This window comes from Gopherus flavomarginatus, chromosome 17, assembly GCF_025201925.1.
Source record: "Gopherus flavomarginatus isolate rGopFla2 chromosome 17, rGopFla2.mat.asm, whole genome shotgun sequence".
Classification (NCBI taxonomy): Eukaryota; Metazoa; Chordata; order Testudines; family Testudinidae; genus Gopherus; species Gopherus flavomarginatus.
The window spans coordinates 17,327,548-17,344,001 of NC_066633.1; the positions used below are offsets into that span (position 1 = coordinate 17,327,548).

General features: G+C 44.5%; 1 protein-coding gene across 8 annotated transcripts in view; it reads left to right on the forward strand.

Moving 5' to 3' along the window:
* TNC (tenascin C) overlaps positions 1–16,454 on the forward strand; it is a 94,526-nt gene that overhangs the window by 22,195 nt on the left and 55,877 nt on the right. For 7 of the 8 annotated variants that reach the window (XM_050926894.1, XM_050926895.1, XM_050926887.1 and 4 more), the window contains exons 2-3: positions 11,557–12,149; positions 14,076–15,575. In XM_050926894.1, the coding sequence (XP_050782851.1) occupies positions 11,687–12,149; positions 14,076–15,575 (1,963 nt within the window). In that variant the 5' untranslated portion in view covers positions 11,557–11,686. The remainder of the gene's footprint in view (positions 1–11,556; positions 12,150–14,075; positions 15,576–16,454) is intronic. The other variant, XM_050926891.1, reaches the window with a different exon arrangement.

The window sequence follows — 16,454 nt, forward strand, 5'->3', positions numbered from 1 at the left end:
GGGCTGGAGGCGAATATTAATCTTAATGGTTTAATTCCAGGATGATACACAGTAGGAGCTGTAAAGCAGAAACTGTACAGCTATTCCCTTGTTGAAAATCACAAGAAATTGCTAAAGGGAAAAGAAAAGGGCCAAGACCTATATGAAAAAAAGTGAGTGGTAGAACAAGAACAGGCATAAGTGAGAGGAATGATTTTGCAAAGCCAGTGACTACCAAATGAGATAAAGTGTAAAAACCCAAGCTGATAAATAGGGGGGAGATTTTTAGTTGCAGAAATAGCAGCTAACTGCTCAACTCCCATAGGAAGCCAGTGTTGTGTGCCAAAAGCCTTCTGTGCCTTTTGCCTTAGTAGAGGTGGAGGAATAGAATCCAGTGGTGGAGGGCTGGGAGAATAAATACAGCCCAGTTCGAAGAATGACAAATATTATCCAGTGCTTGGAGTTGAGGAGCTTAATCGTCAGGTCCAGCTGAGCTGCGCTTAGAACAAGACCCCAGGCACTCAATGGGTCAAAAAAGAGTTTGTTTGCTGCTATGATATTGCTACTCTCTGATATGGAGGCTGTTTGGAAACAATCAACATAAACATCAGGGCCTATTTATAGCCTCCCCCAGCTTCCTTTATTTATCTTAAGTGCACTAGCGCAGTGTTTCTCAACAATTTTTATACCAAGGGCAGGGTTGCTGCCTTCCTAAACTGTGTCAGGGAGATCTCTGGGACCGGGGCCGGCCCAGAGAGTGGTTGTTGAGAAACTCTAAGTCAGGAGGTCCTCTAAGTCATTTTGGAAGGAACGAGGTTTCCATAATTTCACCGCCAACATTTATGGTGCATGCATTTTGCACATATAACCCTTCCTTTGCTGCACAAAAATTAATCCCAACTTGAGGGTGCAAATCATTTTCCATTCTGTCCATGGAAAATGGACAAGATCTGGGAGTTGTTAAGGAGGACCTTGGTAAATGTGACCATCTGGGTCAGTAACAGCTGTGCCAAAGCAAGATGAAACACAGATGACTGCAGGATATAGCCAAAGCCCTTCATTGTAGACATTTATCCACATCAAACAAAAGCCTCAATTTGTCCTTCAAATAAGAGCTATTTAAGCTGTAAAGGCAGGAACATGAAAATGAGGGTTTAGAACTTGGGCTTGATACTGAGAGGTTCTGAGTGCCGCCTGTAGGAGATTGAGACCTCAGATGCAAGACAAAAAGGGTGATCTTGTGTTTTAATGTACTGGAGTAAGACTGAAGACACTTGGGTTTATTTCCAGCTTTGTCAGAAATTTGTATTGCCTTGGGTAATTCACTAAGGGTATTTCTTCACTGCCCCACAGTTTGGAGTTGCTACCGGGAGGTGAACTGCAGCCTGCATTGAAGTGCTGCACTCTAACTCCTCCATGTGGATGCTGTGGGCACAAAGTTAAAGGTCCCTAGTTCACACTTATAGTCCTGTTTGTAGAGGACTATGTCAGTGCAAACTCAGGACGTTTAAGTTTGTACCTGCAGCGTCCACCCCGGGGGAGTCATAGCACAGCTCTTTGGTGCATGCTGCAGTTCACGCCCCCAGAGTCCAAACTGCAGGGCAATGTAGACGTGCCCCAGGCCAGGCCTCTGTGTGCCTCAGTTCTCCATCTTTCAAATGGGAGTAATAACACTTTCCTTGTCCATTGTGACTGCAAGCTCTTTGGAACAGGGAAGTGTCTCTCTCATGGGGTCTCTGGGCATCATTGAAATATTCTAGTAATAACAGGAATTAAGGGCCCACAGAACCTTGCATTTCAGCCCTTCATCCCTTTAGCTAAATGAATGCATTTTCCATCCATTCTTATTTTTTCCCCAACTGCTTTCCTCATGTTCCTGTGTCTTTGTCCCATGTTAGTGCCCGGGGCAAGCTGAGAGCTATGGTTCTTGGACTTAGCATGTCATACTTTTCTGCTTGTGTAACCATGAAGATGTGAGGCCGAGCTTTTCTTGCATCCTGTCTGATGCAGCTGGATCTACCGTGTGCCACTTCATGAAAGTCACCTCGTACAGCAATGCTTTTTGACTCCTTACCCCACAAATGGGTCACCACATCTGAGAGAGTGTTGAATGATTTGAGGCTTAATCCAAGATGACACTTGATAACATAATGGCACATGATGTGACTTGCCTAAACTGGGAACATGTAATTTCCTTCCAACTGGCTGCTGCCTGCATTTCAGTGTGACAGTGCCTGACATGGTGTTCTGATAAGCAGAAAACTGAAGGCTGTTCTCTCTCTCTTTTTCATTCCTTATGGATTTCTCTTCAAAGTAAGAACATTTCAGCAAATGTATTTCTTACACTGAATTTCTAGAGATGGATTCAACCTATACATTTGGAGCTGAGTTTTGAGAGCTTCAGATCTGTCCTTTTGCTTCCTGTCCATTAGAAAGAAGGGGGCCATTGAATCTGGATCAGCAATCTTGGATTCTTTGGATCTTGAATTTCTATTCAGGTTTCTCTCTTTTTTCTTTGCAAATAGTGGATCAAATACTTCATTAGAGTATTTGGTGGCTGCTATAGAAAACCCCAAGAGAGTTACTTGATGATGATGTTCACAGAGATAGAACTCAAAATGTCTAGATTCAAAGCTTGAGTCTAGCTTGCTTGATCTAAAGAACTAGGCCCATCAGGTTGTAGGCAGTGGAAAACTGAACATTTTTGTGTGGTCCAATTACTGTACGGAGAACAAAGAACTACGCTGGGTTAAATATAGGTGAAGAACATAAGAACGGTCATATCGGGTCAGACCAAAGGTTCATCTAGCCCAGTATCCTGTTTTGCAACAGTGATCAATGTCAGATACTTCAGAGGGAATAAACAGAAAAAGTAATCATCAGGTGATCCATCCCCCGTCACCCATTCCCAGCTTCTGGCAGACAGAGACTAGGGCTACCATCCCTGCCCATCCTGGCTAATAGCCATTGATGGACCTTGTGATGGGTTGCCCACCTTTAAGGTGCTACCTGATGTACTGGGGTTTCATAGAGCCCCTCCTGCTCTACCAGCCTGGATTCCCTCTCCCGATTTTGCTGAATTAGGCTCTCCGGCCTCTTGCAGCACACAGGTAGGGCCACAGCCAGCTGCAGACACAGACTAAAGTCAGCTGTGAGGGTGAGGATTCGCCCAGCACTCACAGTCACACCCCTTTTGGGAAATAAACCCAAAATAATACTGTCTTGCACTATATACAAAGATTTGCACAGTGCAAGCTCATAAAAATTTGCCATCTCCCTCAATGTGAAGAGAGAGATGCACAACTTCTTCCCCCCCCCCCATTGGAAATTGCACAAACTGAGTTTAATAATAAACAAAACAAATTTATTACCTATAAAAGACAGATTTTAAGTAATTATAAGGGATAGCAAACAGAACAAAGCAGATTACTGAGTAAATAAAACAAAACACACATACTAAGCTTTAGATCTTAAAGAGACTGGTTTCAAGAAGTAATTTCTTACCTTAAATATTATTTTAGGTAAGTTGCAGAGTTTCAATAGCTTAGAGTTCCAGTTATTTTTTTTTTTCTTACAGACTGGACCCCTGTCTCAGTCTGGATTCACCCCTGCCTTTCCCTTCAGGTTAGTTCCTTTGTCCATTCAGGTTCTTTCAGCAGTCCTTATTCTTGGGTAGGCAATGGAGGAGAGTTCCTATCAACCCCCTCCCCAGCCCTTAAAAGGATTTACCTAAGGTGGGATTCCTTTGTTTGATCCCCATCCCCCTACACAGGAAAAGTACGAGCAGTGTCCAAGATGGTATTTTGTATCAGGTGACAGGACCACCTGACCTGGTAGTGTCACAGCTATGCCCCAGGATGGCTCTGATGGAGAAAGATTAGTATCTTCACAGTTATATTGTTCCCTCCTAATGGCTCATCAAGGCTGTGATGGCCCGTCGTCTGGTGTGTCTCCCCCAGATACACACACAGTAGTAAAATGTATCTTAGTTAAGCCATATTTATATCATAACCATATTTCTATGAAGAATGTGGGGTGTAACGTCACCGATTTATCAATCTATAGACAGATAGAACTTCTGTGAGTGAGGGAATCGCTATTTCTCTCTCTCACACCCTGTTGCTTTCCCTGTTTCCTATTTGGACTCTGGAGATTCAGCCCGGTGTAAGGGTCTTCCATAAGGTAGAAGGACTAATTACTGGATATTCTAAATAACTTAGCAGCCAGGGATTCCCAGTGAGAACATTGGGAGCTGCTGAGGGCTGAGCTATGTGGAAAACATGACTGCACACAATTTCACTACATCCTTACGGTCCATAACTCACTAAGACTTTCTGAAGTGGCTTGAGTCATCCTTCCTAAAACCCTTCCCCTTCAGAACAAATCAGATGGCAGCCAAAGGAAAAGATGCAATGATTTTGCATTGATGATCCCCCCACACACGCACACACACTGCTCTGGGAAGGCTGCAGCATAGAGGCAGTCAAGGACTGTTGTTACGAATAATCATTTCAGCTCCCTGGAGTAATTTCATTTAGTCTGTTTTGCACTAAAAGTTTCCCACTGGGTTCTTGGGCCCTTTTGGATCTCCGGTGGAAACAGACAGCATTTTTCTAGGCTTGAACGTACAGCAGCAGTGAGGAGACATGATTAGCTCAGAACCGTTCACTTGTTGCGCGGCTGCTTCAAAAGCCTCTATACCCACAGAATCTTACTTTCTTTAAAACATTTCAATGCCCTCTACTCCCTGGCTGAGCTGTGCTCGAGAAGATGATGCAAGGTCAAGGGCCCTGGCACAGTGGTGGTATTAGCAGATTTCCTTTAGATGGGTTGAGGCTTTTGAAGCTCTTCCTTGTGAAAATCCACCCTGGCAGGCACTTTTCAGTGCTAATCCTTGGGAATGAGGTCACTCGCCCCACATTAGAAAGTGCCTTAGCTTTACCGTTTTCTCAAGTCCTCAAAGGGAAAATATCCCAGAGCAGGGCAATTCATAGTATGAGGCTTCCGTGCCTGTTTGGTGGAAAGAGACAGAGAGACGAGGACACCACAAAACATGGACAGCCGCCCTTTTCTGTGCACCCCAATCTTTGGGGTAACTGGGGGCCAAATTAGCCGCTGGTGCATGTTTGAGAAGCTCTGAGTCCCGATAACCCTCAGAGGGCTGCTGTGGAGTCAGTGGTTAGCAGAGTACAAAGTGCACCATTTTATGCTTCCTGTGCCAGGAGGTGCCACAGAATATGTGTAACCACCTCTATGCCAGCTGAGGATCTAGCTGTAGATTTTCACTCTAGATTTTAACAAAATGTGCAAAATATAAAATACATTGACACTATTTGTTCCCATCCTCTCGGGATAGTGAAAGTGTCTGCATGGGTCTAACTGTGTGTGTGCACATCTGTGAATTTAATTTCCATATTATGACATGTGGCAGATGTCTAAAGAAATCATCTCAGGTTTTGCCTTCTTCAGTGCAGGTACCGCAGAGATATTTATTACCACCTACAGTGCCTCACCACTGCAATCTGCCTTGATTAAAACCACACAATGTTGTTGTTTGCATATTTATATCACCATGTGTCCAGACATCGTCTGGTGGTCCTGCTGCTTCTTCTGAATTTACAAAATGAACTGAAAGATACGCTAGAATTATAAGCTATGACACCATACATTTCTCCTCACACCTGGTAGCTTCCAATAAATTTCTTTTTTGGAAAATATTAATAGATTGTGTTCCCTTAGCAACTACTGGGAGTCAGGACTCCTGGGTTCTGTAATCACTGTATATATGATTTTCCATTTTCACTTAAAAAGATACTTTTTCTATGTTAAAAAAAGTGAAAAAACACCCCCCAAAATAGGATGCTTTGAAATCCTCAGAGATAAGGTACTGCTATTTTTCTTGGTATTATGGAGAATCCATCTCCTTTCCATCGTATATTATTATTATTTATTATTCAATGATGGTGATCAATATTTGATTGAGTGTTTCTTTAGGAATTTTCCCCATTTCTTTTCTCATAATCATCAAATGTCAGCAAGTCATTCTTTCATGGAATGTATACTTATTTCCTTCTGGACCCTATCAATAGGAATTCTTAGTCAGCCAGACGGGTTAGTTTGAAACTGAGGCAGGATTCTTCATCCTCCACCAGAGGTTAACTCTGCTGCCTTTGCAGTGCGTCATTGCCTCAGCTGGTCCAGTGGCATGTTAAAAGTTGCTTTAACGTTCCCTTTGCTCAACTTAAAAACCAGGACTCTGGCCATGGCCTCTGCTCTGTATTCTGAATGCCTGGCTGCAATTCTCTTAATTCCTTAAGCATATGTCCAAGGCTCTAACAGTGTGATGTTGAGGCTATAGCTTAGGCTGTTGTAACTTCTGGGTCCGGTTACTGCAGCACTTAATCTTATGCCTTCCTTGAAAAACAAAATGGTCTGCAATGACTCTCTTCCATCTTCTGTACAATGCTGCTGTCACGGCAACTCTATTGCTAAATCTTTATGCAATGTCTTCAGCCTACCAGTAGAGAGCCTCTGAAACAGAGGATTGTGTTTTAACAACTCCTGCATCCTCAATCCTGGTGGCTTAGTTGCCGGTTATGGACATTAGAAGTTACATTTTCCAAAGCTCCTTCGGCTTAGGAATTTAAGTCAATGAGAATTAATCTCTAAGTCACTTAGGTGCTTTTGGAAATTTGACCCCAGGCCAGGAAAATCTGACTCAGTGTGTGAAGTAAAGAGAATGGCTTTGATCAGTTAAGCAGTGTTGTCAGCTTTACGAGCAATGGGCTGGATTGAGCACTGAAGTCAATGGAGTAACATAGTGCCAGAGGAGAATCAGGCCCAGTGTTTGTTTATCTGACATCAAGCTGGGTGCTATAAGCCGGTGCCTGTTTGTCAAGCTATTCCAAGATCTCTAAACTGGCATATCCATCCTAACCAGAGGCTGAAATACTGCCTCAGGTTTATTCATACCTAACCTTAAGAGCACGTCTCTAAGAAGATGGTCTGATTAGAAAATATTCTGCCTTGTAATTCCTATGCCATAATTTTTTCTTCCCTTTCCCCCTTCCCCACCAATTGCTTTAGGCCCAAATCCTGGTCTTTACATGTCACATTTGTTCCCTGCAGAAACCCTCAGTTGAGTCCATGGGATTTCTGTATGCAGAACAAGTGTAAACTAGGCATTAGTCTAGCCCACAGTGTAGACCACAAAAGAGAATTGTGCCTAGAATGCATTTTGTATTGTGGTGGCTATTTTTCATGATTCTATTATATGTTAGCTGGATGAAGTCTGCAGCAAAGTACACAGACTAGTGAAGAATGGGAAGAAAGGGAAAAGAAAAATAACCCTGCAGTCCAGATGGGATTATTTTCCCAATCAGAAACCAAATGTTTGTCCTATTTCATTACACTTTAGCTAAGAAGCCAATTATTGTCTTTAATAAAAAAACAAAGGGGGGAGGGATAGCTCAGGGGTTTGAGCATTGGCCTACTAAACCCAGGGTTGTGAGTTCAATCCCTGAGGGGGCCATTAAGGGAACTGGGTTAAAAATCTGGGGATTGGTCCTGCTTGGAGCAGGGGGTTGGACTAGATGACCTCCTGAGGTCCCTTCCAACCCTAATAGTCTATGATTCTATGAACATGTAAAAATGCAAACTGCATTCCTGGTTGGTTTGTTTTTTTTCCAGTTGTAGACCTACCTAAGCGGAGACAGTAAGTGGAGACAGAAAGACAGATGAGGGAGCATAAAGAAACAGTGGGGTCAACCCACCAGCTACCTAATCATTGTCAAGTTTGTTTGTTTGGTTTTTGTTGGCATTAGAGCAGGATTGAGCACTTGGTGAATAAGGGCTGTTTCATCTGGACCCTCTTTTGCCAACTCTTGCAAGCTTTATAACCTGCTGTACATTCAAATATCTCAATCCTTGAGGTCTATGGGAGAATATTTAAGAGATATCTACATTGGATTATATGCCTGTAACCTTTGGATGCTGACTTGCATAGCAACAAGAAACATCATAGAGCGGGGGTTGATGGAGGGAAACAAAGACCAAATGCTGCAGGTTGCCATGGCTTTACATCTCTTCCCTTTTTAAACGTCTGCTCGTGGGTGGTCACTAATGGCCAGTACTGTTGGGTAAACATACTTGAAGGATGGGAGTTGCAGGGAGGAGTGTTGCCTTTGTTGTTTCAGCCAAAAAATAGATAATTGATGAAGTAGTGTATGGAAGTTGCCAGGTAGATTAGGAAAGATCTCAGATCCAAGTGGGGAACTCAGCTTCCCAAGCCGGATCCTTGTCAGACCAGACAAGAAACACCTGATCTGAATCAGCCGAGATACACTGGAATCCTGTGCTCTGTTTCAAAGCACAGCAACCACAACTCAGGCAGAGTGAAGTGCTTCTTCCAGACCACCCCCGAAGAATGTCAAAAAGATGTCGGTAGGGATGAAGTCTTCCAGTCTCATCCTCCAGCAGGGAGGCTTAATTGATTGGGTCTGACACACCTCTAATAAATCTATATATGATCTTGTGACTCTTCAACGGTGGAGTGACAGTGGCCCGCTAAGGAAACAGGTTTTACAGTTTGCAGCCACATTCCAAAGACACATTAATACTGTCACAGAGCCATATCCCTTGGGCATTGGTCTGAATCCATATTCCTTTAGGCTGGGATTTTGCAAGAGGCCTAAAGGATTTAGGTTCTCAAACCTTTTGAAATCTGTTAGGAGCTGGATGTCTCACTTTCCTGATGTCTTCTGACTAACCTTAAACTCGCTATAATTAGGCTGATGTTATAGGGGTATAATATTGACTGGTGAGTATTGTTTACTAGTTTGGAACATGCATGGGAGCAAGTAGAGGAACATAAGGAACTGGGTTATTTTCTGTGATTAGGGGCCTGTTATATTAGTTTGAGGCCTTGTGGGAGTAGTTATACTAAAGGCTGGATTTTAGCTCTAATCACTGCAAGCTTAATAACCCAGTTACTTATGTCCACCTACTTCCCTTACGCGTGTTCCAAACTAATGACCAATACACACAGGTCAATATTATATCCCTATAATGTCATCTTCATTCTAGCGAGCTGAAAGTTAGTCAGAAGACATCAGGAAAGGTTGTAGATCAACCTGCCTAAGTCCACTTTCTATATCCCAGCCTTCACTCTGTTGTTGATCCTTTCACCAGCCAGTTCCTAAGTGTAGCTAGGTTTTTGTCCGTCAGTATCTTGTTGTCAATGTGGACAGTAATTTTGCTTATACACTGGGCAAGACATGGCTAACATCTGACATAGACTTATCCCAAGAAGCACTAAACACCTACAGATAGCTTGTGAGACAATCAAGGTCTTGAAGTAAAATACATAGCATGCCTGGGATCTCAGCTTCATCATTTGTAAGACACTTTGAGATCCTCAGGTGTAAGTCAGGAAAGGGCTTAAGCACCTACTTAAATCCTGACTTCACTGGAAATCAAGTACAGGCATGAAGTAAGCCTGCTTTTAAGTACTACCCTTAATAAGGATACTTGCATGACTAAGAGCCTCATTTGCGGATAGGCCTAGGTCACAAATTGAGATGCAGATCTCATCTGAACTTCACCAATCATTGGGAGTGTCTGCCTCAGGACCACCTCTATTATTAATTACCTGGTGACTTTTTCCAGCGCAGAAGCTAGGTTCAAACACTTTTGAATAAACAGGGAAAGTGCTGGAGAATTATTCAAAACTGAATGGTTTACTAAACAGAATGAGATGTGGTTGCACCTCGTGTGGTTCTGATTTTTTTTATTAGGAAATAAATCAGAACCACACGAGGTGCAACCACATCTCATTCTGTTTAGTAAACACACTCTTTGGGAGCTCTGCTTTGTATATGCAAAAAAGGGACCTGGGTAAAGGGGGCTGGGGTGTTCTTGTCCTCCTGTTATGAAAGTGGCTGGAATTGCATGGGGAAAACAAAATTGATATCTACACTTTATGGGAGGCAAAGGGCCATGAAAGCTGGTTACCCAGCTGATATCTATTGCCATCAGAACTTTGGGTATCAGAGTCTTTATTGCTGTTTGGGCAGTTACCAACACAAAGAAAAAGAGGTCACATCCAGTCATGGGCCAACTACTGATCTATCCATTTAACGAGACTTCTGTGGGAATAGAAAGCAACACAAAAATTAAGGTATTTATCAGGTAGTGATTGTATATTGAATACGTTGGCCTGACAGAAGAAGGGCTAGTTCTGAATGGAAGAAGATTGCAGGGCAGTTATTTTTTTATCTGCTCTCCAGGTCAGCCCACTTGAAATTCGGGGGAGTGGCGGGGGGGGGGGGGAGAGATGTGAATTAAAAAAGAATGACATGCGGGAAGGGCTGTTCTAGTCCAGCCAGGTGGCCGTGGCTAAAGTAGGTACTTTATGGATAGTTGATGAAAGATCAAACATTGAAAAATGGTGCCTATTGCTGAAAAGACCTGTTCACACCTGTGTATATGTGAAGCTTTCTCTTTTTCTCTTTCTCTTGAAGGGCTCAGGTGTATCAAAGGGGTTTTGTTTTCTTTCTTTTCTTCTCCCATTTACCATCCTTACTCCCCAGCACACCTGTCTGTTGTCCCACCCTTCTGAAAGATGGATGTAGCTCAACACAGTGCAATATACCTGCTACACTTGAACTAATATCTGTTTCTCCTAGTATATATGATGGGTTCGATCCTTAGCAAATGTAAACCAGTGTGGCTGTGAAGAAGATATCGAAGCCCATAAGCTTGACTCTTCTTCTGAGTACACATTTACTTCACTGAATTCCTTTTGGGGGGGGGGGGGTCTATATAAGAAGCACAGTAAGCCTTGACACTGATCCCCTTTCTACCCCCTCACTCCCCAAGTCTGTTGTAAATAAAGGGAAATCGTTGAAATTGGCTTAGTGGCTGTGACATGTTGGATGACACATGATTTAGGTCTCAAGTGACCTGATGCTTTTTAGGCTGAGACCACTTGGTGGCTGGGTGAGGGGAGGGAGGTATTGTTAGTTTCTTACTAGAATGACATCAAAATGTAGAATTTCCATTTGTTTTTTAAAGGAAATCATCTTAATTTTTGTGTTTTGACTAGTTCTGCTTCTTACCCTTTTAAAAACAGAGTATCCTTCAGTAATAGCCCCCAAACTTACTGCTCACAATACTCCTTTCAGAGGGCCAGATTCTTACTTCAGGTGCACATGCACAGTGCCTATTGTCAGCAATGGAATTTACACGTGTTCACCGGCAGGTAGAATTTTTGTCCAGTATGGGACTCAGCAGTTTCGGGTTCCATTCTTGGCCCTGTGAATCATTTAAACTCTCTGTGTCTCGGCATGTTCACTTGCAAAATGGGGACTGATTCTCAAGTGCACCGGGGTCTTGGATGGAAGGGGATGGATTGTGGTGGTGTTTAAATGCAAGCTCAGTGACTTGAAGCTGACTGGCTCTTGATGTCAGCAGTGGTGCTCCTGAACTCTTTGAAGCCACCGCACTTTCAGTATCATGGATCTTTAATTGGGAGGTCCAGCGGTAACTCATTCTGGGCAACTTTCATTGTTGTTCTAGGAGGAACGTACATCAGGAAGAGAAGAGAAATCCTCTTTCGTTTGAGCTGGATCTCCAAACTCTTCTCCGGACTGCGAAAGCAAAACGGCATTAAGGAACCAACAGTGTCCCAAAAGAGCCGAATATCACCATGGGGTTTCCCATGCAGGTTTTGACCTGTGCCATCATAGCTTTGCTACATCAACATGTCAATGGTGGGCTCATCAAGAGAATTATCCGGCAGAAGCGGGAGACTGGGTTAAACGTGACCTTGCCAGAGGATAACCAGTCTGTGGTCTTTAACCATGTCTACAACATTAACGTACCCATGGGCTCCCTCTGCTCCGTGGACTTGGACTCAGCTAATGAGGACACAGACTTGAAGTCCCAGGTTGAGCCAAGCAAGACCTACCAGGAGCACACAGTGAATGAGGGGAACCAGATTGTCTTCACACATCGTATCAACATCCCCCGCCGGGCTTGTGGCTGTGCGGCTGCTCCTGACATCAAGGATCTGCTGAGCAGACTGGAGGAGCTGGAGGGGCTGGTATCCTCTCTACGAGAGCAGTGCTCCAGCAGTGCTGGTTGCTGCCCCAGCGGCCTAACAGCAGAAGGTAAGATGGATGGGTGAAGATGTTGCATAGCAGAGTCTGGGTCCTGGCTGCAAATACAAATTAGTGCTTGTTGAAAAACAGGGGAAAATGAACCTCATCTATTCTGAAGTGCCATCAAAATTGGAAATATTTTTGACCAGCTTGTGAAATGTTAAGATACATTTGCAAGACTTGGATTATCCACAGGCCATAGCCAGTGTTCCTGAGTCCCTTTGGTTCATGAATCCCCCAGTTCATGAGTCCCTCTGGGGCTTAGGATGCAGATAGGCAGCCACGTACCTAGAGGGAGGCAGCAGCATGTGAGGCTGGGGGCTGAAACATGGGCATCTTGGGAGCTCTTATCCTGAAAACGTAGGTGTCTGGAATAAGGTTCAGTGGGAGTTTTGTGGATCACAGCCCAGCCAAAACTGGGGCTTAGGTGCCAAAGTATCTTTGTGCATCTGGGCTTTCAACACAGCTCTGCTTTATAACAGCAGCTGAGAATCAGGCCCTATATTATTATGATTATCATTTTGCAATGATAGAAAGTATTATCCGCTGGCCTGGCTGGAAATCCATCAACGGGTCATGCCTTGCAACTTCAAAGTGCTGCCCAGACTCAAATGCCTCTTCCCTGCCTCCCCACTCCACCTTATCCTCATGTTACAGATGGGGTAAATGAGGCACCAAGACTATATTCACAAGGCAGCAAGCCAGTGGGTCTCCATTCTTGGCTGACCATTAGGGATGACCGTAATAAACATGATTAATAATAAATAATACTTTGCCGGAGCCGAGATTGAAACTCAGGAATTCCTGGCTCTCAGTCCCATGCTTTAGTCCACTAGAACAGGGTGTCGATATAGCAATGAAAATGGAAGTTCTCTTCATTTTTGCTTCCAACTGTTCTCTAGTAAAGGTCAGTGAAAATACAGCTTACAATAGACTATAGGCCAGGGTCAAGGAGAACAAATGGATGCAAGAAAGTTTTTATTTTATTGATGTTAAGAGGATGAGTCACACAGAAGAGTAAAGACAGATAGTTAAAGTAGAAGCTTGACCTACAGCCCATCTAAAGATTCTTATTTATGCATACTACATCATCATATACGATATCCTACTTTGGGGTCAGCGTATGGTATATAATGGGACTGTCAGGAAAATTCCATGAGAGATTGCGTCAGGGTCTTTGGGAAGGGCAGACAAAACCAATGAAAGGGACAGACCTGCTAATCCACAGAATGCGGTAACTGGCAGCAGCTCTTCCCTGTTGTTAGTGTGAATTAAAGAGTTGTCAGTGAATTCAAATTTACAAGGGAAACAGGGATGTATTTTGGCTCTTGAAGATGCCTTGAAGAGACCTGATCTTCAGAAAATGCTGAGCAACCACACTGAAAATCAAGCCCCATTCAAGTGTCTTCTGAAGCTCCTGTCATCACTGGTTATTATAGAAATTGAAATCTTTTTAAAAATTTTCTTACCATTATCATACTTCTGCTCTTGTTGGGTTTGGTCGGGGCTGTCAGGGCAGCGGAATGAAGTGTGAGAAGCCATTCTCAGGGTATATGTGGCACAACCCAAACCTGAAGTGTGTACTCTTACAAAAAACTTTTGAATATTTATCCAAGCCAATTTTTTTGAGATTCACTCAACTTTTAATCACTAGGTGATATTTGTGTGAGCAGGCCATGAATCCAAGCTCACTAGCCACATTGGCCCCATCCCACTGCTACCACGATTAACATTTTTTAAAGAGAAGAGGTAACAGTTGTCCCTGGGTTCAGTGGATGGTGACCCCTGCCATTTTATACAAGATTATAAAATTTTGTAACTCTGATCCGTCCCATATAAGTGGTACCAGAGTGCTCTTAATAGCAATCTTGTGTGTCTAACTTCTGTGACACACAACTCATTAGGTGTAATGAGTTTTCTGATTCATTGATACAGGTCAAGTGGACACCACGCCGTATTGCAGTGGACGAGGGAACTACAGCAGTGAGCACTGTGGTTGCATTTGTGAACCTGGCTGGAAAGGACCCAACTGCTCAGAACCAGAATGCCTGAACAATTGCAATAACAAAGGCCGTTGTGTCAATGGCAAATGTATCTGTGATGAGGGCTTCACTGGGGAGGACTGCAGCCAGCTCACCTGCCCCAATGATTGCAGTGACCAAGGTAAATGCATCAATGGTGTCTGTTTGTGCTTCGAGGAGTACACCGGGGAGGACTGCAGTGAAGAGCGTTGCCCGGTGGCATGCAATGAGCATGGAAAGTGTGTGAAGGGGCGGTGTGTGTGCGACGAAGGCTTCACTGGCGAGGACTGCAGTGAGCCGCTCTGCCTGAACAACTGCAATAACCGTGGGCGCTGCGTGGAGAAAGAGTGTGTGTGCAACGAAGGCTACACGGGTGAAGACTGTGGCGAGCTTATCTGCCCCAATGACTGCTACGACCGTGGCCGCTGTGTCAACGGGACCTGCTACTGTGAAGAGGGCTTCACCGGGGAGGACTGCGGGGAGCTGACCTGCCCCAACAACTGCAACAACAACGGCCGCTGCGATAATGGGCTCTGCATCTGTAATGAGGGCTTTGTGGGCGACGACTGTAGCGAGCGGCGGTGCCCCAAGGACTGCAACAAGCGGGGGCGTTGCATCAATGGGAAGTGCGTGTGCAACGAGGGCTTTGCTGGTGCCGCCTGTGGCCAAGTGAAGTGCCCCAAAGATTGTAACAAACAGGGCCGCTGCGTCAACGGGCAGTGTGTGTGCCAGGAGGGCTTCATGGGCGAAGACTGCAGTGAGTTGCGGTGTCCTGGCGACTGTAGCAACCGGGGCCGCTGCGTCAATGGGCGGTGTGAGTGTGACGAGGGCTTCACGGGCGAGGACTGCAGCCAGCTGAAGTGCCCCAATGACTGTCACAACCGTGGGCGTTGCGTCAACAGGCAGTGCGTGTGCAATGAGGGCTTCATCGGCGAGGACTGCGGGGAGCTGAGGTGCCTCAATGACTGTAACAACCGGGGGCGCTGCGTCAATGGGCAGTGTGTGTGTGAAGAGGGCTTTGTGGGTGAGGACTGTGGAGAGCTGAGGTGCCCTAACAACTGTAATGAGCATGGGCGCTGCATCAATGGGCAGTGCGTGTGTGACGAGGGGTACATGGGGGAGGACTGTGCTGAGCTGCGGTGCCCCAATGACTGCAACAACCGGGGGCTCTGTGTCAATGGGCAGTGCGAGTGTGACAATGGGTTCACGGCGATGGACTGTAGCCAACAGCGGTGCCCCAGTGACTGCAACAACCGGGGTCGCTGCATCAACGGACAGTGCCTGTGCGAAGAGGGCTTTGGAGGAGTGGACTGCAGTGAGCGATCCTGCCCCAACAACTGCAACAACATGGGCCGCTGTGTTGATGGGCAATGCATTTGTGATGATGGATATGAAGGCGATGACTGCTCCAATGGTAGGTTTTAATGTCGGTCTGAGCCAGCCAACCACCCTTAAATTACCCTCTGTTTATCCATCAGCGAATGGAGATTTAAGGGTTTTTTTTTTTAATAAAACTGGGGTCTGATTTGGATCTTGTTTATGATGGTGTAAACCAAGAACGACCCCAGTGAAGTCAGTGGGGTTAAGGCAGCGTTTGGTCAAAGTGAGTGCGGCCACAATTCTTGTCATCTCTACTGTTCTTGGGTCTAATAGTTACCACTCAATGGCCAAGAGGCTGGCAAGGCTAACACTATAGCTATATTTCTCACCTGATATAAATCTGTACAATTCCCATGGACTTCAGTGGATATGCAAAAAGAACAGGAGGACTTGTGGCACCTCAGAGACTAACAAATTTATTTGAACATAAGCTCTCGTGGGCTACAGCCCACTTCATCAGATGCATAGAATGGAACATATAGTAAGAAATATACATACATACAGAGAACATGAAAAGGTGGAAGTAGCCATACCAACTGAGGCTAATTAATTAAGATAAGGTATTATCAGCAGGAGAAAAAAAAAACTTTTGTAGTGATAATCAAGATGGCCCATAAGAAGGTGTAAGGAAACTTAACATGGGGAAATAGATTCAATATGTGTAATGACCCAGCCACTCCCAGTCTCTATTCATTTCCCCATGTTAAATATCCTCACACCTTCATGTCAACTGTCTAAAATGGGCCATCTTGACTATCACTACATTTTTTTTCTCCTGATGATAATAGCGCATCTTAATTAATTAGCCTCTTACAGTTGGTATGTCTACTTCCACCTTTTCATGTTCGCTATATGTATAAATATCTACATAAATATGTATCTGAAATATCTGATGAAGGGGGCTGTAGCCGAC